The 25464-nt window shown below is 39.2% G+C and overlaps 1 protein-coding gene across 5 annotated transcripts in view; it reads right to left on the bottom strand.

Annotated features, from left to right (window-relative positions):
* Positions 1-3315: 3315 nt before the first annotated feature.
* Positions 3316-25464, bottom strand: part of FAM171A1 (family with sequence similarity 171 member A1) — a 92815-nt gene continuing 70666 nt past the window's right edge. For all 5 annotated transcript variants that reach the window (XM_075492727.1, XM_075492728.1, XM_075492729.1 and 2 more), the window contains 4 exons: positions 23393-23569; positions 9528-9644; positions 6913-7027; positions 3316-6262 (listed from right to left, as the gene is read on the bottom strand). In XM_075492727.1, the coding sequence (XP_075348842.1) occupies positions 4561-6262; positions 6913-7027; positions 9528-9644; positions 23393-23569 (2111 nt within the window). In that variant the 3' untranslated portion in view covers positions 3316-4560. The remainder of the gene's footprint in view (positions 6263-6912; positions 7028-9527; positions 9645-23392; positions 23570-25464) is intronic.

The raw sequence follows: 25464 nt of genomic DNA, 5'->3' as shown, positions 1-25464 counted from the left end.
GTGTGTGTGTACGTATCCTATATCATGATATCATCATATTATATATTATATCTATCATTATATATAATATGAGTAAGGTTAGCACTGAACCTGCTAGCTTACATTTGTCTGTAAGCAGAGGAACAGGAAGAGAGTAATAATTGAGTTGCTCTTATTTTTCTCAACTTTTGAAACAGTAGTTAAATTGGTTTAACTTTATTTTAATCTAAAAACAAGGTGCTATTCACAAGGTGAGAGAAAACAGGCACATTTACACTTGAACACACTACACTGCCATCAGGGATGATGCAGTTTGATTTGAATGAGATGTTATAAGCCGAATACTGCCCCAGCTAAGATGCTGGGCAAGGTCTCTCAAGCTGACAGGGATCTCTGCACTTGGGCTGACAGAAGGCCCATGAAACAACTGATGATCTTGTGCCAGCTGCCTACTGGTGTTATTGAAGTTATAAACTGTGCTTATATTGAAATTACAAACTGTGTTTTATACACAGCATATATGGAGAAACAGTTCACCACCAGGTGGCAGATATTCCAACTTTAAGAATTTCAAATACTAAAGAGATGCAAATGGCAGCACTGATTCAAAACAACCTTACCTGTTGCCCATACATTTCAGAAAAGCAAATTGACATTCTTCTTGTTTGACCAAGTCCAAGGATGTACTGGATGGATGCTACCATGCCTCAGGTTACAGCCTATCGATAGTTTAAGAAGTACTGTGTTATAACAAGCTTTAATCCTCAGATGAATTCTCCTTGGTTAAGAAAAAAATAATGCCTTTTTTGGTTCACTAGGGACCTTCGTAGAGAAAGAGTAACTATCTAATCCAACACTTGCTTATTTACACCTGTACTATTCTATGGGCTAAACCCTCCATGGGATATGTAATTTCTTACCAATTTCAACCATGTTGGTTTAGGATATTGACATAAAATTGGTCTTCCAGAGCATTCACAGATAGCATGAAGGGCAGAAAATGAAAATACTGCCAAGGTATTTCAAGAGTGCTTAATTCACTCTACTAAAGCTACTCAATCCTTCCTGTAAGAGAGAAAAGCATCACAAGCAATTTCTAAATGGTGGGGTTTCTTTGTAAACTGTTCATCTAAGCTCAGTACCACAATTTTGTGTGTTTGTGTAATGTGTTAGACTGCGAATGCTCTGAGGCAGGAACCAGTTTTTCTCCTCTATTTGTAGAGGTTTTAGCATACTGGTACCCTGACGAATCACTTAATCAAATAATAAAAGGTCATTACCACAGCAAGTCAAGGTGCTTTACAGACAGTTTAATAAGCTTTGAGAAGCAAGTATTTCAGCAGGAACAAAGTGGGAGCTGGGGGAAAACCATGAAGTGAATGGACTCTTAATGAGTGTATTAACTCCCAACAGGCCCTATGATATAAATGGGCTTTGGATAATATAACCTAAGATTTAAAATAATCTTTACTCTTTCACTCATTATCCATTTGAAAATCCTGATTGCTGGTAGATTAATTGAAGACCTGTTCCTGGTATTTTTTTAAGTCCAATATATTTTCATTACTTTTGTAAGCTTTGTTGTTACAATCTTTTGCATTTTTTCCCAGTAGATACTTGCCATCAAAAAATAAGAAAACAACTGCTTTTCTAGGTTATCTTCTACATGGACTAAGATCACTTGGAGCTCCTGATGCCAAGACCTATTCAAGTTATACTTTGTTCTCTATGTTTTATAACCTTTATTGGTACTTGCTTCACTGTGGAACTGCAAAATATAAGTAACAGAATTTCTTCATATTTTACCAAAGTATCTTCCTCAGTATGTTTTTGAAAACCAAACCACCAAACTTGTCACTGGACTGTAAGATTAGACAAAGTGTGTACAATAGACACACTCTCACCTCAACCCATAATCTGATCTGTGTTACTCTGTTCCAATTTCATTTAACATGTGGCTCAGATGTGTTGGATATATGGAGAATTACATTTCATAAACTATATATTCTGCAAAATCAAACTACTATATGGCTGGTGATATCACAGCAATTTAAAAAATGCTATTTTAAAGAAGATTTGCAAAATATCCACATTGTGTTTGTTCAAATATATTTGCTCTATTAGGACCACAAATCATCAAACCATCAAACTATGTGTTTTGAACATAAAACCAACACAATTAAAGAAACAAACCACTGCAATTTAATAGCAACAATCTCACTTTACAAGATAATAATGATGGAAAGTTTGCAAAGGAATCTGAAGAATGTAATTAGAAATGACAGATTTAAGACAACAGAAAGCTGAAAATTAAATAGCATAATAATTCTAGTATGCGGAAATTTTAACCAGATGTTTACTTGATGCAGCATTCTGATTAATAAGTGACACTGTATTACCACCACTTACTGACATCTGATAAATACTATTCCTTTATAGTAGTATTTTTCTGTTCAGTGACCTTGCACAGACTGACAATAAGTAACCCAGACCCCAGAGCCAGTTCACATGTGGTCAGTAGCAAAATTCCTAAACAGAACAGGAAAGGACCTGGAATGCATGTGATGACTAGAACATAACTTATGCTAATACGGTGATTTCAATATTCAATGCACGCCACAAACTTTATTTTAGATTTCTTTTACGACATATACCACTTCCAAACATGAATTAAAGCAAAACAGAGGCGATGTGGCTTTGTGGATGGAGAGGAGCACTGGACTAGGAACTAGGAAATCGGGATTCAGTTCCTGGCTCGAGCCCAGACTCTCAGGTAAGACATTCAGTAAGACGGAAATTACAACACTGGCCTCCTAAGAAAACCTTGAAATCTACTGAGAAAAAGAGCAATGAATCCAAGTCAGAGCTTATTACTAAAAATTAAATAGGAACTATATAACACTTTCTCTAATCACTTTAGAGATTACATAATAATTAAGTTTATTAAGCATGACTGCTGCTAATGCTGCATAAAAATAATTGAATGAAACATGATAAACTGAATGTATATGAAGGATTCCACAGAGTGGAAGTCACATACTTTCCCTTCTTTGAACCCAATTCATGAAGAAGTCAGAAGTGTGCAATAAGTGTGAGTACCCGCAGAAATCTCAGAAAGAAAACTTGTCCCACAGGAAGCGTGACTCCACAGAGAATTTTGGCGACACCAGGATTTCATTTTCAAAGTCTTCAGTGATACTTTAGTAAATAGTTACATATTTCTCAAGACAGGGAGGATGCTTTTCTGAAAAGGGGTCTAAATTTCAGAACTGACTAAAGCTCATGAGAACTGCATAAGTGTGTAAGTCACACAAGCATAAATATGCACAGCAAAAGTGAAACCAAAGTATTTTTCTATTAAATAATATAAAATAATGTGATGACCACCAACAGAGGAAAAAATCCACGAAGATATTTTTTGCAGTTTATTTTCAATTATAATTTTTGGATAACCAAGCAGCTCTGTATGGAGAAAGCACAGAAGAGTCATTCTGGCACTTTTGGATAGTACATTATTTTTTTTTTTTTCCCCCAAAATTTTTCTAGACACATTCAGTCCACTTGCTCGGTCTATTGTCCATTTTATATGAGCATGATTAGCTCATATGATTCCAGAGGAAACTAACAATATATACAGTCAATGAAACTATCTTCTTGGCTACTCTGGGCCCTTTAAAATGTCTTCTAAGTCTATCCTGGCTAAACAGAATCCACAATATACATGATAGCTACAGAATACACTGTATTGAAATGAGAAATGCTCAGCACAAAATGGAACTCTTGGCATGCAGCTTAAAATAAAAGGTAGAAGTTCAGAAGTTTATAAAATCCCAAATGGGGTCAATTAAAAGGAGTTAGCAAAAGAAGGGACTGTTCATTGTTACTGTAAAAAAGGCACTTTGAGTAAATGGGACCAGAATTGGAGGAATCTTAGTCGACACAAAGTTCAGTTTGGTTTCATAAAAAGGCTTCAATGCTAAGGGATGCTACTCAAGTTTCCTGCAGTTTTACATTAAAATAAATTGCTGAGTAGTTTATAATAAAGGACATAAAATGTTTACAACCAACTTGTAAAATTAAGAAAAGCATAGTATAAGCAACATATTACTAAAAGCAGCAATGCATAGCCTTTCATTGAGATAATGCACAATTTTGGACACCATGTGTCAAACTTTTGTTTTTAAGATACTTTCAGTAGCATTATCAACATAAAATTGGCCTACAAAACAAAAACTTTACCAGCTCCCATTCATAAGGAGATTGAGGTCATAAACCAACCAAAACAATTTGTCAGTATTTTCAACATCCTGGATGACCAATATCAAGTATATGGAATAACAATCACACTCTTTGTTCAGCTATCTCACTGGAGGCAGCCATTAAATCAGAGGAATGATTTTAATTCTTTTCTAACATTTACACAGTAATGCATTTAAGTTCTTTCAAATGTTGCTCACCACAGTTTGTTTTTCTCTTTTCTCTCCACAACAAAAAAAAAGAAAAAAAACCCAATCAAGCACTTCCACAGAAAGAATATTTGGCAATTTTATACTCCACTGAATGGTGGATTTTCACAATAGCTCACTTTAGATTGAAAGTCATTAGTGGTCTTTCCTCTCGTTTCTGCCAAGGACTCTTCTTATCTTCACCTTGGTCATCTTCCTCATCCTCCTCATCTTCCTCATCATCTTGAACTGATGTTCCATGTTCAGGACTAGTTAATGGCTCTGGTTTGGTATCCACAGTTCTTGTTTCCTCCTGCAGGCTGGGCAGCTGCACGCCACTTCTCTTACTAGTGCCTTCTAGTAGGCATCGTAGAGCATTGTCCTCAGGGCTACAAACTGCTGTTCCACACTCGCTGCCACTTTGGTCCATATCATCCAAGTACACAAGTTGTGTGTAAGCTGTGCTATCTGAAACCTTCCGCTCTCTCTGCTGGTGCTCTTGCACTGGTGGGTGACTCTGTGGTGCAGACAGATGATCTCCTCTTCCCTTTCGGGCAGATTTTGGTTCATTCATGTCAACACCAGAGTCCAAACTGGCATCGTTACTCCCATTCCTACCAGCTCTTTGGAGATCGATGTACGAATGTCTAACATGAGCATTTGAACGTCCATCTAGAGAAACAAACCATGCTCGAGGATGAGGCAATGGCTTTCCACCTCCTAATTCCATCAAAGCCTTTTCTGTAAGAAGCTGCACTTCACTATTCATTTGAGCCAGGGACGCATCATTCAGTGAGGCAGGAATGGAAATAGATTCAGACATGGAAGCATTTTGTTGACTCCACTCAGCTGCACCTGCATCTTGCAAATGTTGCTGAGATATTGCTTGGGATGCTAACTGTTGGGGTTGCAGCTGTTGGGGGGGGTGTGGAAAAAGCCGTGCATGAGGGTTAGGAAGCTCAGCCTGAAGTCTTTCTATATCAATCTGCTGGTCAGCTGGGACAACCAGTGGCTGGCTAACAAAAGGGTGTTCTCCTGGCAATTTCATGTAATGACCTGGGATGACCAATGCAGGCAAAACTTTTCTGTAAACACTGTCATTGACTTGGTCAACAGAATTGCAGCAGATTAACTGACCTGGTCGAGGGAAAGATGTAGGTCTTTCAAGGTGATCAACTGAACGAGACATCATACAATCAGTAGGTCTGCAGTCCAGCAGCTCTTTTTCAGGGGCTGAAGGTGTGGGGTATATTTGTTCCTGAATATTGTATTTACTTCCAGTAGCAATATGGTTCATAGATACTTGAATTTCTCTCTCTTGCTTTTCAAATAAAGGCTGAGACAGCATAGCATTGTAACTTCTCCTGTACTCATCTTTGATAGGGGACTCATAACCTTCAGCTGTTTCTGTAGATTTTCGTGCCTTTAAAGGAAAACTATCTGCTGATTTGTGGTAGTCTTTTCTTAGAGACCCACTGGGAGTCAGATCATCCAAGGAAATTCTGCTCTTGTCTTTCTCTTTGTCAGAGAGCAGTTCCTCTCGGGAGCTAAACTCCTGGGAAGTACTGAATGAGTGTTTGAGCATAGGTGTATGCATATCTGCTTCTCCACTAGGTGATACCATCTCCATGTGGACAGCACTGATTAATTCCTTTGCACCTGAGTTTTCAGTGTGTCCATTGCTAGCAACAGACAGCCCGCCAGGAAATTCTGACTCACGACGTGAAAATATTAAATTTATATGGGACATAGAGGTTGCTTGATCCTTCTTAGAAGTGTCCAGTGCTGTGGAAAGTTGCAGTTTCTTATGATGCTGACGTGGTCTTAAACATTTTCTTCTATAAAAGCCGGTAACAAAAGAAGTTACACATTTATGACTGTTGTACACAGAAACAAGAACAGCAAGTGTGTCTTAATGGGAGATTTTTAAGCAGTGATTAATATTAGGGGAATTGAGCTTTTATTACATAACCTAACAATTAAAAGCTTATCCCAGCAGCGAAGATAAAATTCAAAAATAACTAATGTCAACTGGGAAATATCTCAAGCACCAATTACAAATCAGAGCAAATGTCTGGAGGAGGGAAATACAAAATCACTCAATATACACTTGCTGATAGAAGTTTAACATTCATTTTAATATAAGACTAATAAAAAGATCACTTGCAAGTGCAGAACAGGTACAATGACAGAGATCTTGGACCTATGCCTATGTTCGATAGGAGGTTTTAGAACATCTTACAAGGAAAATACAGGTACAGGTCTGTGCGATTCATTCAACTACCATCTTACCAAAAGCAGCAACTGTATATGCTGCATGTAACCAGGAACATATGCAATTTGATCTGTTTCTTTCTTCTTCAAGTGCTTGCTTACTTTTTTTTTTCCCCAAGTAAAAAATGTTTCCATACAAAATCTTTTAATTTCACGAGCACAAAAAAGCTTACGCTTCCAACATGAACTAAGTAACCAGGATGGTGAATCTTACCTGCAATAATACAAAAGCAGACACAGCAAGACTAGAAGTATGAGAGCCATCCCTCCTAAAATTGCCAAAAGAAACATTGTGTGATAGCTGGTAATGTCGTGTGCTACAACGGGACCTGGAAGGCCAGAAAAGAGAATTTAGACCTGTAACAACCTGCAAACAGGAAGAGGAACAACACTTTAAACAAAGAAAGGGACATCTTCCCCTGTTATCAGGGTGCTAAGCGAGCAACACTGCTGCTCATAGTCCTGGTGCCTATTGAGCAGACCATCTCTGGCGAAGGGAGCAAGTTGTGGAGAAAGCATGTGCTGGTTTTCATGACTGCAAGTCCAAATAGATCATTCTGTGGAAAAGCAGTTAGTTTCAATGGGAGCATGCATCAGTGAATGCTGCCTTCCAGGTCCTGATGCTGACACAGTGCACCAAAGCTCTCATCTCTGGAGAAAAGCCATCACAGCATCTTCCAGCACTGTAATGCATGTAGCAGCACTGTGGCCAACAACTTCTCTTTAACAACATTTGTGGTGCTTTGCACTAAACAGTACATACAGTGCAGTACAGGGTTCATTGGAAGATGTATTGGTGCTCTTAGGTCTAGATCAAGCCAAGCCAAGCACATCTTCAGTAGCTTTAAAAACCAGGCCACTAGTGAAAGTGTTGTAACTCCAGGTTTCAATAATGCTTAGTAAATGTTCTAACATATAAAGGAATGCATACATGTGGACAGCATCTGTTCACAATTATGCATGTGTAACCCTGTTGGTTTGTAAAATCCTTATCATGATTTTGAAATAAAGGCCCAAATTTTCATCTTCAGGTACAGCAGGAGGTACAGCACCAGCCGACAGAGTAACATGCATGTATTGTGAAGGACAGCAAACTTGGCCAACGTTAAGGTTCTAGATCACGAGGTTTGTAAAACCTCATCTGTGGATCTTGAGTGGTCTGTAGAGCCACTGCTAGGAATACAAAGCTCATTTTTGTCCATTTTTTGAGATAAGAAATCAAATAGATTCAATGAGGAGATAAAATAAGCAAAAAGATATTAACCTGATTAAAAATAACATCAAGTATATTGCATTTGGGAAATCTAAATATTTATACATTCTGTCCTGCCACTGCCTTTACATAATTGATTGATACTGTTGCTGCAGGACATTAAGCAAAAAGAAGAAGAGATAAATCACTTGAATTTTTCATGAAAATGTTGTTCCCATTGCAACAAAGTTTTAGGAACCCCGATCTAGCCCTCAGAAAGAAGGAAAAATAAAATACAAGGCGAAATTCTGCCATACAAGTTAAACTGCAAGGACAAATAAGCCTTCTCCTTTTAAGAGTTACAGGCCTTCTAACCTTAGAGTTACAGGCACAATTTTATGACTCATGCAAATTCCTTGCAGTCTGGGACAGAGCTGTACTGGGAAATGTTTGGTTCAGAGCAGTTGCTTTTTCTTAAAGTACAATTATTTTGTAAAATTCCATTAAATTCAACATGATACTTTATTCGGATCTGCACCTGCCTCTAAACTGTTCAGCAATGAATCAGCTGAATATTCCAGCAGTTTCATTTAATATAACCTCAAATAAAAAGCTTGCATAAGGTATAACACAGCAAAAACCTCCAAATGCTCTGCATATCATGAAACAACTTCATGGCATATACAAGCAAACTTTAAAAACAGTCCTCATGTTAGAGTTTGTTTTGTTGGTTAGATATTAGCTTGCACAGCCGAGGCAAGAATATTTTCATTCCTACTGTATTTGGTTTTCATCCAGAAAACCTAATAAAGAAAATCTGTAAGAGGAGGAGTTTTTTGTTTGATTGATTGGCTCTTTTATACACAAAGGTGTCTCTGATTATTGGTGGCTGAAGAACTAATACTAAGAAATCCAAGGCAGCCAAAGACAGAAAAAAGGAAGAGCGAGCTGCAACATTAATAATCTCCACAGGCACAGAAGTACATATAATGCCTAGTTCAAAGTGATTTTCTACAGTTATGCCAAGAGGCTTGCAGATGGCAACCAGTCAGCTCATCTACTAATGCCACTCTGCTAATACACTTCCTAGACCTTCTACACTAAGTTATTTGCAGTGTAAATTAATCAGTCACCAAGATGATGCAAAGCATAAGTCAGGGCAAAATGGGCATCTTCAGCGTAAAAGAAAAAAAGAGTTACAATCAATCAATCCATTAGTAAACGTCTAACCCAGGATGATGTTGGCCTTAGGTGAATCCTTTTCTTTGGGAGTTTCTGTACAGAAACTTCACAGCATGTATTTTTCTACCTGCTGGAACACCAACACATTGATGTTACAACTCCCCTCATTTTCTAGCAATGGCTCTAACCAGGCAGTGGTGACATAAATGCATCAAAGCAGGAACACTCTAAAAAGCTTCCCGTTAAAATGACTCAGAGATTTTGAGCACAAGGTTTGCCCCCCACAATCCCCAAAAGATTTTAGCCCTTTACTTTCAGATTTCTGTTCTCTAATAATCCATTATTGATCAAGCTGTGGCATCTCAGATGAGGTCATTCTGAAAAATATAAACATTATATATGAATAAATAATTACTCAATGCTGCAAATATCAATAAAATTCAATTCCATCTTACCTGGGATAGTAGGTGACATAGCTGCAACCCAGTAGCCCAGCTGAGGTGCAATATAAGTCCAAGTCAACTGATTTCCTTCTTGTTGTACAAGGCCCAAACTACTCTTCAGCCATGTCCCTGTAAATGTAAAGGTTGTAGGAAGGTGTTACAGATATACTCACACCTTCCTCTGCAAACAAGTGGAAAAGCAGGCAGTAACAAAACCTGTCAATGTGCTGTAGGGGTTGTGTGCATTGCTGTGAAGTGGGAGATGGTGCCTTTCTGTCACTGGCATTTGAGAGGTCCTGCAAGCAGTCATCCCTGCGGCCTTCTCAGAAGCTTTGTACGCAAAAAAACATTTAAGATTAAATAAAACTAATAAATCTTCAAAAAGGGTTAAAAGAAAATAATTATTGTCATAGTAGATTCCCCTTTTTTGAAGAAGGGTATTCCTGAAACTGATTATATGTAGACAGCCCACTTAAAAACTGTATTTCAAGAGACATCACATCTCCCAGACCACACGTGAGTTCTGCACACCACCTTTCTATCAGCTCTGGCTGTCAACTTCTAGAAGACTGAAGAAAATACTTCCTCAAAATGTTGGTTTTCCTATATAGAAAACAAGCTTATGAATGTTACTGCCAATAAATGTGGAATTAAGTTGCACCATCACTTTGATTCAGCAACGTTAGTCATTCAGAATGTGTATATGTCCAGGAATACTGTTTGGTAATGGATGATGAGTTTTTTAAAACATGTTTCTCAAAGGAAATGTAATAGATTTTTTAGAATTATCCAATGATCATTTCAAAATAAATAAGATTGACAATTTTAAAGCAATGTATTTAAGTACATGTCACTTTTAAATAGTCCAGATTGACGATCTGCACTAGTTGAGAGCTGTTCTACTTCCAGAAGATAAATTTTGTTGCAAGAATTGGGCTCCGAAAAACCTTTACAACTGAATCAGCTGTATACCTTTTTGTAATTCATTAAGACCTCTGATTCTGGGTCTGTAGGAGAAAAACTTCACCTTAGTTTCTGATATATTAAATGTCCAGTATGGCTTGTAGACTGCTCCCATATTTATTCTCTTTGAAAGAAGCACAGAATTGCTGGCCTGGACACTGAGAGCAGTCGCTGGGCAGCCACCCCTAGCACCAAGCAGCGTTTCCTGAAGCTGCAGTCCTGGCTTGGCATCTCCAGTGGGTGCCGTAACAGCGGGCATTAACTCACTGAGGAGGTTCTTCACACACTTTGGTGGCCACTACCAGTACAGCTGATCTGTGTACAGAGAAGGGATGTACCTCCGGAGCGCAGCTCTGTATTTCTGTGCGAAGGGGGGACAGAATGCTGCATTTACCTTACTCAGCTTCAAATGCTCACTTTTAAAGGCAAGCTGCATCTTGTACTTGTGATTCCCTTTCCTTTAAATAGTCTCCCGCATGTAATTCCCAAAACGGTGCTTTTCATCAGACGTCACTCAGACTAAGCACGAGCATTTGTGGATGACAGTCGTCTGAACACTTAGCAGTGAGTGCAGAACATACAGAAGAGATGCTGTTGTTGTTTTGTGTTTTAAATACCACTGAGATCCTGAAGATTTCCTCTGTGTTCCTCAGATTATCCATCTGTGCAAACCCTGTACATATGAGAATGGCTTTTCTGAGTATTTATTTCCTCTCTACTACTAATTTTTCCTATGTAAGTACACCCTTGAAGTCCACCATCTCTGGCTAATAATAAACCCATCTGAATATAGTGAAAGGTTTAGGAAAATAAACGTTTGAGAGGATTTCTAGATCTAGGTGACTATTATTACCAGATAGTGACTCTGTATTTGCAACCAAACTGAATTTGTGGGCAACAGGGGAAAGGAATTACTGACATAATTTTCAGTTTTCCAAGTATCATTTCCAGTCAGTGTAGGGTAGCAATAATCTGGTATTTCATAAAGAAAGTCACACAAGACAAGTAATTTTGATTCACAGTACCAAAAGGACCAAAATCTGTGTACACAGATTTACGCATATGGCATCTGTAACCGTCGTATCAGAACATCCTGATGTAGCCATTAGTTTACCTCTTTTAGGGAAACATTATCAGGAAGAATAGAATCGAATTGTCCACAGTTATGTGTAAAGTTTCTGGAAAAACTAGGAAAAGTAGATTCATTTTCTCCACTAAGATGGCCACTATCCATTCAGATTTTCTACCCATGCACTTGTGGGGAAGATGTCATACTAAGAGCCCTGAACCACAAGGTGAAAAATAGCACATAGGGTCAAAAACTTCTTCTATCTAGTGCCTAAAATGCCGTTTGGTAAGAAAACTCCTGTAAGCTTAAACTTTTTGTCTTTTTTTTTCTGTGAGGTTCGGACAATGAGAATATGCACCAACTATTCAAATACACAACTATGTGAAACAAAACCTTAAGACTAAAAGAGATATAAAAGCGCTGATTAAAAAAAAAGAATGGAAGGACCTGGGTGATGAATTCGCCATGCTTCCCATACTTCTCTTACCGTCTCTAAGCCCTTTAAATTCACACACAAGCAGAAACCATATGCATGTAATTTAGGAAAGTTCGTTATCTTTGTAGTCTATTTTTATAGTTACCTCCTTGAGCAGAAGCTATTACTGATTCCCTCACTAGGGGGAACTTGTGTCCAGCTCGCCTTATTCACATTACACTGCGTTCTAATGAACACAATCCTCCGAATGCCTCTTTAAAAGCCTTTTGCTCAGTAATACTCTGCTTGCATAATGCAGCGATCAAGAAGCTAACAGAGGCTGCACTCTTATCGCTGCAAGCAGAGCTCAGCTGCCATCCTGCCAAACAAGCAGCAGCTCAGATTGCTCATATTTTAGCAACGAAAGGAATCCCTGTGTTTGCAATGGAAGCAAACAATAGAGCTGACTGCATAAGGTCAGTCAGGTTTCATGCTTGTCTTCTGCTCATTTTGGTCACCCATTTTTGCTAACCACTGGATATACTCGAGGAAATGTATTGGTCTGTATAACAGAAGGGAAAAATGTAATTCCCTCGCTCTGTTATGGACCGTTAAGAATTTCAAAAGTGTAACAGGATATATCCGATACTGGTAATCTTTTAACAAGAGTGATGAAGCTTTTGTTGACCATACCCTACACATTAGTATGTGATGACAGCTAGAAAAGAATTACTTTTTAAATGACACTGTCCCAGGTTCTTTCAACAGGACAATACCAAGTGCCGGTTCCTGGGAACCACAGGTACACAATCTCATCAGCTGCCTTTTTTAATACTTTCCTGGTCCAGCGCTTTGGTGATAAACTTGCCTCTTATACTTCCACCATCTCTTACCAATAGTCCAGTAATAAAACAGAGCATCCTCCCGCATGGTGGGATGAAGAGAATAAAGAGCTCCATCCTTCACAACAGCAGCAGCAAAACAGGTTTGTGTGGAAAGAGTTGAAACACAAAGTCCTGTATTGTTTCTTGTGTGATCAAATAGCCGAAAGCCAACATAGTAGTACTGGAGGGAACCGATGTGCCTTTGGTATTCTGCAAATCCTTTGGGGCATTCCAGGTCTCTTTCGTATTTCATCCTTTATAGGTTCTAATACCCTGGTCGCTTTTCAGCTGTCACTAAACACCAAGCAGTGTTCTTGTAGCTCCCTACATGCAATGCCTTGCTCTAATGACTAATGTTGGACCTTCTACTGAGCAAAACCCAATCACATTGTACTTACTGGCTATGCTCCTAGCATTTAAAGCTGCCTTGAGTAAGCAAGACTTCATTGCTGTGCAGCCTCGAGAACACACTCCCTATCCCATCCCAGATTCTTCCTTGCAGCGGGAAACAAGATGTTTTCCTGTTCTAAAAATGCAGCTAATTACCCTCTTCTGTGTCCTCACATACTAGCTCTTGTAAGCAAGGGAAGAGACTGAGGGGCAGTGAGTAAAGAACTTCTTCCATTTTTCTGTCCTTTCCTATCCACTAGCCTGCAAATGGAGTAAGGGCAAGCAGCATTCATTTTTTTCTGTGCAGGCATTACAACTGCTGGAGAACTAAGCAGAAGGAGTTAGGAAGGAAGAGAGGCTTTACCTCCCTGCACGGCTAAGTGTTACGATAATTTAATTTGTTATTCTTCAAATATCCTATAACATCTACTTCCTCCCCCTGCCCAAGTCAGCACAATCAACTAGCTTCACTGCTTATTAAGTTTTATACATGATGTGCAATAATTGTTAAGTAACAAGCAATACAGGATTATAAATAAAAAGCAGTACAAATAACTGGATGTAATGGAACTGATCATTTTTGTTCAAGACTGATTGTGTAGTTCCAAAAAAAACATGTCAATGCACCGTTGGAGCAGAAACAGCAAGTTCAGTATAGTTTGTAAGCACGGTATGATTTGGGCCAATTTGCCATTAATTCTTAAAGAGTGTCTGGTGCTTCACGGAAAACTTCTATATATAGAGACATTCTTGCTTATAGATCATTTTTACATTTCTCTTCCTCTTTTTCCTCTATTACTGCTCAGTGGATCCAACATGCTGATCCAGGATTCAAGTCAGGGGAGCTGTCTCCTGGCTCAAACTAATGGCAGGGGGAGAACCAAGAAGTTTCTTAACTCTTTCCTCACCAAAATTATATTTAGTGTTACTGACTTTTTGGAATAAACGGTGTCATTTAACAAATTTCTTCTTAAAAAGCTTATAAAACAGCTACCCAGCACTCCTTCATATATATAACTTAAAAGCAAGGTAAAAGAACTACCATCATTAACACTACAAGGAATATAAAAATGAGAGTACTTTAAAAGAAATACAATCAAAAAACAATCAGATAAAGAAAGCTGAGCTCCATCTGGCTGCAAAAATACCCAAATATCAGAGACAAGTTGAAGATTTCAGCAGAGCAGAAGAAATAAATTCTGCTAGAGAGAAGCATCTTAATACTTTGCAGTAACTTTGATTCTGATGAACATGCTTACTTATCTCAGGCAGCTTTTAGGACTTGCCAACGGGGCAAGAGGGGGTTATCATGAGTAAATTTAACAGCAAAAGGTTTGCATATTAAATCTCTGTTTCCACACACATTCTGCACTAAAAATGCCTGTTTGTAGTTTAATTTAGTTTACTTCTAAATCAGATTGAAAAATGGCATTTTCAGCAAGGAGAGTGTCCAGATGGGCAGCTATTACAGAAAAGCCATTACAGAACAGCTATTCTAGACTACTTCCCTGCACAATCAGGTCACTGCACGTACGGCCAGTCTGCCCAGCAAAGAGATGTCCTATTGTCTTCAAATACACTAACTATTGAGTGTGACAGCTTGCTGGATCCAGGCAGCATGAATGGATCTGCTTTTGTACTCTAGATGCCCAATGCCCCTGAATAAGACATTACTTCCATATTTTAAAGCTAGACCTTATTATTTTAAATTAATCTGTAGTGAAATCCAGGGAATCGTACGCCTCTCTGACTTCCATGTGTGTGACCGTGCATGCTGACAGTCCCGCTCTGCTCCAGCTCAAGCAAATGGCAAACTTCCTACCGGCCTACGTGAGGCAGGACCACTCTTCGTTCAGGCAGGACTGCCGCACCAGGCCATCTGCCCTAGAGAGACCCATGTGACTGCTATCAAAGTCAAGAAGAAAGGAGACAAATTCCCCTCTTAGCTGTGCCTGCTGGCTGCGAGGGCAGTTTGCACGCTGGCACCCCAGCCCAGAACTCGGCTCTCTGGGGGGATGTATAATACTGCTTACTTCAGGTTTAACTTTCCAAGCTGACCATTTCAGAGCCTCCCAGATCATTACTGCTGCAGTGACTTCTGCTGACTTTGATTGTGTATTTTTCCTATCACTGATCAAACCAGTTCTGGTAAATGACTGTCAGAGGAGCGTGCTGTAGCCAGCAGCTTCCCCCAAGGACAGTCATAAAGTCTAAATATTGCTAGTGTTTAAATATATGGTAGCTATGGTGGGTTTTTTTCCATAAATTACTTTTACATGTGAGCTTTTGGTAGGAAACTCTTGCATTGATCGAATACTGTTTGCTTTTTATTTTGTTTCTTTTAACTGGTGATAGGATCATCCAGTCCCACTCATGCAGGGAACCAAAATTGTGCTATGTACAGCATGAATTATTTCCATCCAATAGGTTTGACAAATAAGAGGATTTAATTAGCCAGAGAACAAATTAAGCATAATCCCATTATATGAATGTATTTTTATTCACAAGATTATCTTCCCTGGACAAAAGATTATCTTCCCTGGACAAAAGAGTTTTGGAAAGAAAAGAAAGATACGTTTAACCGTACTACTTAATAGCATAGATGTTTTAAATAAATATTCCTTAATGAGAAGTGCTTTTCTTCCAGCACAGATCTCTTCTGTGATGTCTACGATGTCTTGTAAGATTGCCCTGCTTAGGCAGAGATTCACAGGTAAATGGAGATATATGTGTCAAAAGGAGTGAGGCAGGTTGTTATCAGAGAGAGCGTGGGACAGCAAAGGATATTCAAAACATACTAACAGTGTTTCTAGAAGTAATTGATTTAGACACTTCAAATGGCAATGTTATTATGGAGAGTTAATCAAGGGCAAGTTTGTGGAAATAACTTCCTAAAGCATGTTCTGACATACATAAATTGTAGCTTTTCATTCTACCAGCTGAAAGCTGCTTATCAGATTTCTTCCAACCAAAAATCACCTCTAATCTGCATCAGCATAGGAAGTTTTACTACGAAAGGATGGGTTTTTTTGGTTTTACTTTTGTTCATTTTCTAAAAAGCTAAAAGCCACTGAAATTGGAAGTTGAAAAATTCCTTCTTGAATATTGGTAGAGATTACTCTCCTCCTCCCCCAGTACACATGGGTTTAAAAATTCATAGTATTTAAGTTAATATTACAATTTTGGTTTTGGAGTTGCTAGGCAACATCAAAAAATAAACGTCCTTGCTCTGAGCTCATACCTTCATTATTCTTCCACTCTTACAGAATTTGTTACACAAGCCTTTCAGGACTAAATCGTGCTACTGTTCTAGCAGCACCACCATTATTTGGTATACCGTAAGGAAAAGGCTTTTAACATCATACCTTGAAGATTTTTGCAAGGAAGTCTAACAGTTCAATATATTACTAGTGTCTGAGAAGGCTTGTATTTTTTGCCATCTCTCATCTCTCACCTGTCAAGTGTTTAACAAAAGAGCATGCCAGTTTTCATTATTTAATAATTTTAATTACATCTGGGCAGAAGGCAGGGCACATTGTACAGAGAACTGCTTGCATTGCTTTGGTCCCCTCAGCATCTCCTTCCAGAATGCCAGAACGGGAGAGACTTACTAAAGAAAATGACTTCCATATGTAATTACTGGTTAGTAATTATATTTCAAAAAGCTTAGTTATGCTTGCTGGATCACCATCCCTAGTTACTGGTGTATGTGAAAGATACTGCCTTTAATATTTGCTTTATCACATTATTAATCACATTCAGTCAGTTATTGGACAAAATTATTAGAACAAGTAACAAATAAAAGCACAAGGCAATTCAAAATACTGCATGCCTTTTCCTTCATTCAGCCTCACATCACGCTCACGTTCAGTTTCTATTTTTCAAGCTGGAAGTGGAAGCAGATGCACACTGGGATTTGATCTGCCATCCCAAGGCCGCAGAGGAAGGCTGTCCCAGGTCCTCCTCAGCTTCTTCCAGCCCCACCCAGACACTTCACACTCCTGCTCTATGCACTCCTGCCTGTATTTCCACCAATCTCCAAGTCCTCTCCAACTCAAGCAGCTGCACAAGCACAACAGTCTTTGCTCCACTTCCTGAATTTTGATGTCCGCCTCTTCCCACCTTCTACTGCATGGCTTCTGTAGGTGGAGCTACAGGCCCATCTACATGATACAATGCATAGGCTGTTATTAAAACCTGTTCCCAGGAGCCATACTATTTGCTTCCAGCTTTACTTGCTTGACTACATAATAGTAGATTATTTGCATATATCACTACACTTTGGCACTAACCCGATTCCTTCAACGTCCTCTTAAGCTCCACCATCATGCCATACCATGTCTGCTTTGCCACAAATGCAACTCAGATGGTATATGAGGTGGGGAGAGGATCAAAGAAGCCGTTCACATCACTTTCACATGTGTAAGCCACAACATCCATTGTAAAAACAACATACATATTGATAAACAAGCACAACTGCCTCCTGTGATCCGCTGAGGAATCATGATAGTGAGAACATACCTCAGTGAGCTACACTGTGAAGCATCGGAGGAAGAACTTCTTTTCCTTTCAATGCTGAGGTCTGTCTACTACTCTGCAATTATATCTGCACCTATTATGTAGACATCGTACATGGTAAAAAGCTGGGTTTGGTAGCTGCCATTTCTATGGCAACACACAAAATATGAAATTCTTTGAGAGCAGTTAGTTAAAAATCTGTATTCCTCAGTGTATTTAGTCTTTAAGAATAATTTAACCTTCACAGCTGAGATAAAAAAGGAAGTCAAAATCAAATTGTCAAGGAACTTGTAAACTACAGAAATAATGTAACCACTATGAACTTTGTGCAGGCTTGGTTTTCTCCTTGCAATTTGCAAATAAATCTCCATATTAACAGTGAATCTGATCTAGAACCAAATGTTCTGGATCTGATTATACTAAACAAACTTTTGGGGGCAGGGAATGTGTTTTCCTGAACATGTCCATTTCTCACGTGTAGAAAACCCAGTAAAACCCATGGAGAAGTGCCTGAAGTCCCAGGCCATGTGTGCAGCTGCATGTAGTCCAAATGCACGCCATCTCTCCAAGTTCAGAAGCTCGCACTCATACCCAGTGTCAGATCAAGCAACAGACTGCAAAAGTCTTTGTTAAATGATTCTTTTCTGTCTGTCATGCAGTGTATGAATGTGGTGGCAATCAGAAGTTAACTTAATTCACAACAAAAAGGAATACATTTTATTTTTCAACTATGAAAATATAAGTCAGTCTTTTCTTTGGGCAGGTAATCGTTGCTACCACACAGCAAGCTTAAATCACAGACTTTTACAAACCATCTGATTTACAAATAATGTGCAGTGAACTAGACAGGTAGATGTACAGTAGCCCGCTTACATATGCTGCCTGACAGTAGCTGTCGTTCTCTCCCTATAAACACTATGAACAAAAACCAAACATCATTTCACCTCCATGAAATACAGCAAAACCATACTGCAGCCAAGTTTAAGTAGGCACTGATACTGTTTATACATAAGTATATCCTCACAACTTCTTTTGAGACAGAAAACTTTATCTTCATTTTGCTGAGGAAGGAACATCAGGAAATTCTGACTCTACAAAAATCAATGGAAATTTTACCACTGAAGGCAGGATGTCACCCAGAAAAAGTAAGTACCAGACTTTCAAATGTATTTAGAAATCTATTATGGCATTAAAGGCAGTCAGAAAGTACTGACCAAGCACAGCAGAGTACATAAAGTACTGTGCTTTATAAAGCTATAAAAAGAGTTCCCCAAGATACTCTTCTCCATATTCTGCCATCACTTTACATTAATATATGGTTGAGATTTCAGGCACTGGGGAAACATCCTCCTCTGTGAAGAAGCTAGTAATTTAAAGACAACAAGGTCATGTCAAAGATGTACACCAAGTGTTTGGGGAGGAGGAAGAACAGAGAAACAGTACTCTGCACTTCATTTACACATAGTGCACAAGAAAATAACACATTTTAAGGAGGAGGAGCCAAAGGGTGGAGGTTTAACCCCTTCACTCCAGAGTCCTTTGCCACACAAGGTTGAAAACAGTGTTGAAAATATTTTCCTGTTATTTGGTGGGATTAATAAACTAGCAGATGCATCGATATTGTCACTGAAGAATAAATCCCATTTCCATATTATGCACTCTGGAATATTTGGTAATATTTTGAAGTCCTTCATACAGCTCTAGATGTGGATCTAGAGGTCTAGGTGTAACATAATGCCTCCATACCACACGGGATGAAACTCAGGACTTAAAATGGAGAATGCTGGTCTTACAGTTTTGCTCACTGAATCCAATGAAAACCAGACACCTTAACATAAAGCATAAACCATTTAAATGGGGGCTGAGGAGAATACAGCTGAGCAAGTGCTGTGTTATTCAGTCCAGCTGGCGGGAGCTGGAAATGATACAGGAGGTAAAAAGTTTCATTTCTATTGGGATCTGTAGCATTCATTTCTGACTGAAGAGGACAAGGCTAAAAAGAAGTCTTGGACAGAAATTTGGTGTCCAAGAATAGAGAGATTAATTATATTGCTGTAAATCCTACTGACATCAAGGCAAATATACAGGGAGGAAGTCATGATCCCAACCATCTGTTTACAGATAAAGAAAAAGAAAGTTTTTCTGCCCCTTCAGATTTTGAGAAAAACAAGACAGCGCTTGGGGAAAAAAAAAAGCCAACAGCCCAGAAAACCCCACTGAGCAATCCTCATTATAAAAATGAGAATCCATATCTCTTATGTTCAAACTTTTAAGTGTGTACTATGAAATAAAACCACTCTCCCACAGTTGTGTGAAACACAAGAGATATGGGTATGTCAACAGCACGGAATGATTACGTTGTGTTTTAGTGTATACATCTCCATAACATCAATGCATCTGTGCTTATTATTACCAACACTAAGAAGTGCTGCAGAGAAAGGTGGTGGAGTGTATCTCCAACACAAGAACAAGGTTGGACATATTTGTTTACCCTAAAACTTCTTCAGGGCATAGATAGTTGCTCTTCATTTTATTAATTATTCAAAAAGGTATTACCGCTTTAATTTGCTTGCTGTGCACGCAAGGCAGCAAGTTTGTTTTGTAACGAAAAATCTCATTTGGAACAGTATAAAACAGATGCAGCAGATTGTCTTATTTTGATGTCAGCCTGCTTCTTCTGGCTGGCTGTTTCATCAGTGTCAATGGAGCAGCCCTCAGCCTTAAGTAGACTATGCTGGTTCTCCCCCTTCTCTCCCCAGTTCTCTCTCAAGGACAGAAACTGTGGTAATGAGAATACACATTGTTTATGGTAAACATCCTAAAAAGCCATTATTTTTGGCTGCCATAATATGCAAATACACATAATTTCTGTAGAAACTATGAAAATCTCTGCACTTCCCATCAGATGCCACTGGGTTTATATTAGTATATCATGAGCTCAGCAAAATGTATGAGATTCTGAGGATTAAAACACATTTCTAGTATTTCTGTCCCTTCTTCACTCCCTCCCCTAAAAGTGAAAAGTATTTCTGCTTTTTAGAGCAGAAATTATACTTCATGCAGTAATGATGACAACCACATGGATTCTAAACAAAAACAATGGCTTGCACGAACAAGCGCCCACTGTACTGTAATACACTAGAGAGAAGCTCTGCATTATTGCCTGGTAATATAGTCATCGTTTTCCATCTCTGGCATTTACTCAAATTTTCAGATACAAGTGTGAAAATTTAAGCCACTGAAAATCTATTAAGGAGAGACCGCAACATAACTAGCACTGAAAAAAGCAGCTCCTGAAATGAAAGACAAAATCAGAATAATGAGGCTAGAGGGCTTATCCTGACAAGGCACAGATCTGGCAGCGCAAATGGGTTACGACAACTTCTTTGCCAGTTAAGGATTTCTCCAGCATGGAGCCATCCCAGTCGTCATCCATCCTCCTGCCTTCACAGTCCAAGCACAACAGGGATGGGGAATGACAGGGTACCACCATGTTCACGCTACATATGGTTAGTTTGACAGCCCTTAGGGTGCTAATGTAGTCCGCACAAGATAGAGTGGCTGCTCTACTTATTAAATTAGGCTACTCTAATTTAAATTGGTTGGGATGTGGCCAAAATTCTGCTAGAACTGGCACACTGCAGTCAGGGCTTAAATGCATCTTTGTTCAACATCTTCAGCTGCACGGAAAGATGCTTACTTCAGCTCAAGTGTGAGCTGGAGCCTAAGCGTAACGTCTTCAATACCTTCCTCTCCATGGCTTGGTGAAGCTAAAGTGGCCTGACAAAAGCCCTTTTTGTTTAGTGGTCCTCATGCCTTTCCCTCCCAACAACACAAGTGCTCCAGCAGTTTGTCATGAAGCAAACAAGGCTGAACTTGTCTCAAGACAGGGAGCTTCAAGCCTGCAGCACTAATTAAGTAACCTGTATTGATCTATACTAATATGTACTGCACACAATAGGGTAACTAGCTCCTTATATGCAACAGTAAAAACCATATTCCACAGTAAGAGAGAGCTTTTGTGGCCCCACCGCAGGGGCATGGAAATTTGGCCATAAATGAGAAAGCTCCATAATCAAAATCAGAACCATTTTACTAGCAGTGAGTAACCAGCAATGAGGCGGGCTGCAGCTATAACACGGCTGACAGGAAGGGTTGGGGATGGACTGCTTCTTGTGGAGAAAGTAAGCATGAGTCAGTCTTCCCCATCCTTTTGAACAAGGGAAAACAAAATAGTTTCTAGAATCACAAATCAAAATCAGTTTCAGGAAGAATGTAGCGAAACTTACTGCCAGGGCACCACAAGAAAATTTGACGTTTCCACAGTTAAGGGAAATGCCGAATCCATTCATTGCACTCTTTTTCTACTATTCAATTTTATATCATATTCTGATTTATTCTTTATTAAATCCTACTGTTTTACTCTCTAATACAGCCAACTTCTAACAAAAGATTTATCAGGCATGCAGTTCAAAAATACATCACCTTTTTCAGCAAACAGAGGCAGGAAGGAAGCAAAAACGTTATTTCCCCCTTCACCTCTCTCTTCCCCCCTCCCCTTCCTCCAATACGCTGGTTTCATGCTCGTTGTTCTACTTCTGGATGTGATCATAAACTGGCTCAAAATGTTTGCCTTGCAGGGACAAAACCCCACCAACCGTCTACACAGATCCACATTCCTGGCTCCTTTTTCTTCCTCTCTTCCTGACAGTCTCTGCCTTTCTCACCTTCCATTCTTCTTTTTTGACTTCTTTTTCTTAACATCTTTTGACTTAACTTTTGACTTAACTTTTTCTTAACCATCTGGTACATACTTCAGAGGGCACAGTGGAATAACTGAAGGGGAATCACCAGGACAAGACTTATGCATCCCTTAATCCTTTACACTTGAAGGTGTAAAGAAGGCCAGCGGGGTATACCAACTACCCATGAAAAAAACAAGCCAAAACAAAAATAGAGAGCCTAAACCATATATTTCTGGGAAAATTCCTGTTCACAACAGCAAAAGTTATCCTGCAATGTAAAAAACTGAGTGCATTTTACAGCTTATGTTGATTAGTCATTCTGTCCTTTCAAAATATTTAATGAATTTTACTTGCTTTTTTTTTTTTTTTTAAATCATTTACATGTACTTTCCTTCTTGATAATATTAGTCAATCTCAAAGTGATTTACAAAAGAAGTCGGTATTAAGTTTCCTATCTGACAGGCTCAGGAAACTGAGCTAGAGACAAGAGACGGACCAAGGGTCAGATAGCTGGCTGCTGGCAAAGATAAGGCTAGTTTCCATTTCTCCAGACTTCCAATTGAATGCTGCAGCGAATATGTCTCTCTGCTTCTCAGTCTCTGGGTGAAATCAAGTTCTCTCAAGATGGTTTTCACATAAAATATTTAATAATTGCAAAATGTTACATTTACAAAAAAATTTGTCTAGAAGTGTCACACAATGCTACTCAAGTAATTTGCATATATACTATATATTACTTGATCAATAAAACTCAGTCTTTTCGCCTTTTAGACAGAAAACAGATTTCTGTACACTCCAATGAAGACCTTACTATATTAACATGATAAATGCAGTGAGACATTACTTTCAGACAAATGAAGCCATCTAGGGAATCACGATTAGGTGCTACCTACCAAATTTTTGGTCAAACCTCCATGCTGGAACGTGTGCATTGTGCTTCAAGTTGCTGTTTGTTGGCAGAGGCACTGTTACATAGATGGGGCCATTCACGGGGATTGGAGTCCCATCGCTGTTGAGGAGATGAACACTGACTGCAGTGACAGGGGTGAGGTCATACCTAGTGCTGTTTCCTACCGAGAGAATGAATGAACACGGTGACTACAGAATCTCCCAGAATTTAAGATACACCCACGTGGTTCAACACCGCAGTACTGCACCAACATATTTCTCAAGGGATGGTAGTAGTAATAATCCTCCCTGCCTTACAAAATTCACAACAAACAAGTTGTATATGCTTCTGTATTTTTCACTTAATTTTGGAAAATTCTGAAGACAAGGAAACGACAATGCAAAAATCTCCTGCATATATCTTCTCATCTTAATTCATCTTAAATAAATATGTACGAGTATCACAGCCATAATCATGGCAAAAAAAAAAAAATCTGACAAACCTTTATTATAGCCTTACATGCCCATATTATAATTAAGAAAACACCCAAACATGCAGTAACACTGCAAGGGCAATCGGTCATATGTTTAAGAATGCCAGGATGTATTCCCTTTGGCCTTTCACTGAAATAAACCAAGCTAAATGGATTATTAGGATACACAGTGTTATCTTCTTATCTGCATAAGATAATAATTATTCTTTATGTTTAAACTGCATGCCAATGGACATTAGTCCATGACAACATGATTAAAAAAGCCTTATAACCCTTCAACCATTTAACCAAATGAATCATTGACAGGGAAAAATACCACAGAGAGAGATATATATGTATTCAGGGGAAAAAAAGCTTGAGGTTTAAAACCAGGGAGATCTGGAGCTCAAAGCAATAGCAGTAGTAGTTTAAAACAGAAGAGATGGAGCTTCCAGTTTTGCAAGGGGCTTGAGCCACCCAGGTCCACACTGCTGCTAAGCTCAGCAGACCTGGGGCCTCCTTGGTGCTGGCTCCAGGGGCTGTGCAGCCGCTCTCCTGCTACGGGGCTAATCTGAGAGAAGGAACAGGGGTGCCTGGCTGGCAGAGAGCGGGGTGCTGCCCCTCCTGTCATCCTGGGGCCTTACATCAGCTTAAACTGCCTGTAAAAGCACATTCGCACCCAGCAGTGGTATGCCGCCTGCAACACTAAGGCACAAGAAGGGCTCCGGAGGAATACGCAGTATCGAAGCACCAGTGTTCATTAGGACGAGTACATGCGAGGCAACGGTGGGAAAGCATTAAGACCTTTATGATTTCTCTTAACAGTGAGTAAGTCTCAAGGAATGGCCTTTATTAAATTCGATGTCTCTGAGTAACGGCTCACCAAATTTAAGACATCACTGGGGGGGGAAGTGGCAAAGGGAAGGAAAAGAGACAAAACTCCTCAGCATTTTAAATTCTTTGGATTTTGCAAGAGGTGCCAAACTGAAGACATGGAAAATAACCAGAAGTAACTTTGCATGTGGCTTATTTACTATAGCATCTACTCTGGCATACATTTTCCCCACATTTCAAGGTGAGTATCACTGTTGCACAGCTGACAGGCTAAGGATGGATGAAAGCACATGCAAGGGGCATACATTCTGCTTTGATCTACTGTGAACTGAGGGCAGAAGCATCTCTTCCAGAGGGATTAAAGCACTGAGAAAACAGGCACTCTGAAGATGGCCATGTAAGACAGCCACAGAGATGAGAATCACAAAAATAAGGTTCGGAAATTCAGCTAGGGCATAAGGGAAGGTTGCCAGCCTACCCAAGGATTTGTATTGCAGGCTCCAATGGTGCACAATATCATCACCTTACAGCCTTAGAATATAAAACAGAGATAGAGGAAGGAATTGGTGGGGAAAAAGTTCCTTTATTCCTGATCATTCAGTCCACTGCCTCTGCCATGCACCTATAACTTCCATCAGATTGATGCTTGTCCCCAGGTCGCTGGACTTGGGCCACTAAGTTTCTCAGGCTGGTATCAGAGAAATAAATTTCTGTTGCTAAGTATCATAACCTGACCATGTTCTGGCATATACAAATTCCTAATGACAAAA

The sequence above is a fragment of the Mycteria americana genome, chromosome 2 (genome assembly GCF_035582795.1).
Source record: "Mycteria americana isolate JAX WOST 10 ecotype Jacksonville Zoo and Gardens chromosome 2, USCA_MyAme_1.0, whole genome shotgun sequence".
NCBI classification, from domain to species: Eukaryota; Metazoa; Chordata; class Aves; order Ciconiiformes; family Ciconiidae; genus Mycteria; species Mycteria americana.
This window is presented reverse-complemented; position numbering and strand designations above follow the sequence as displayed.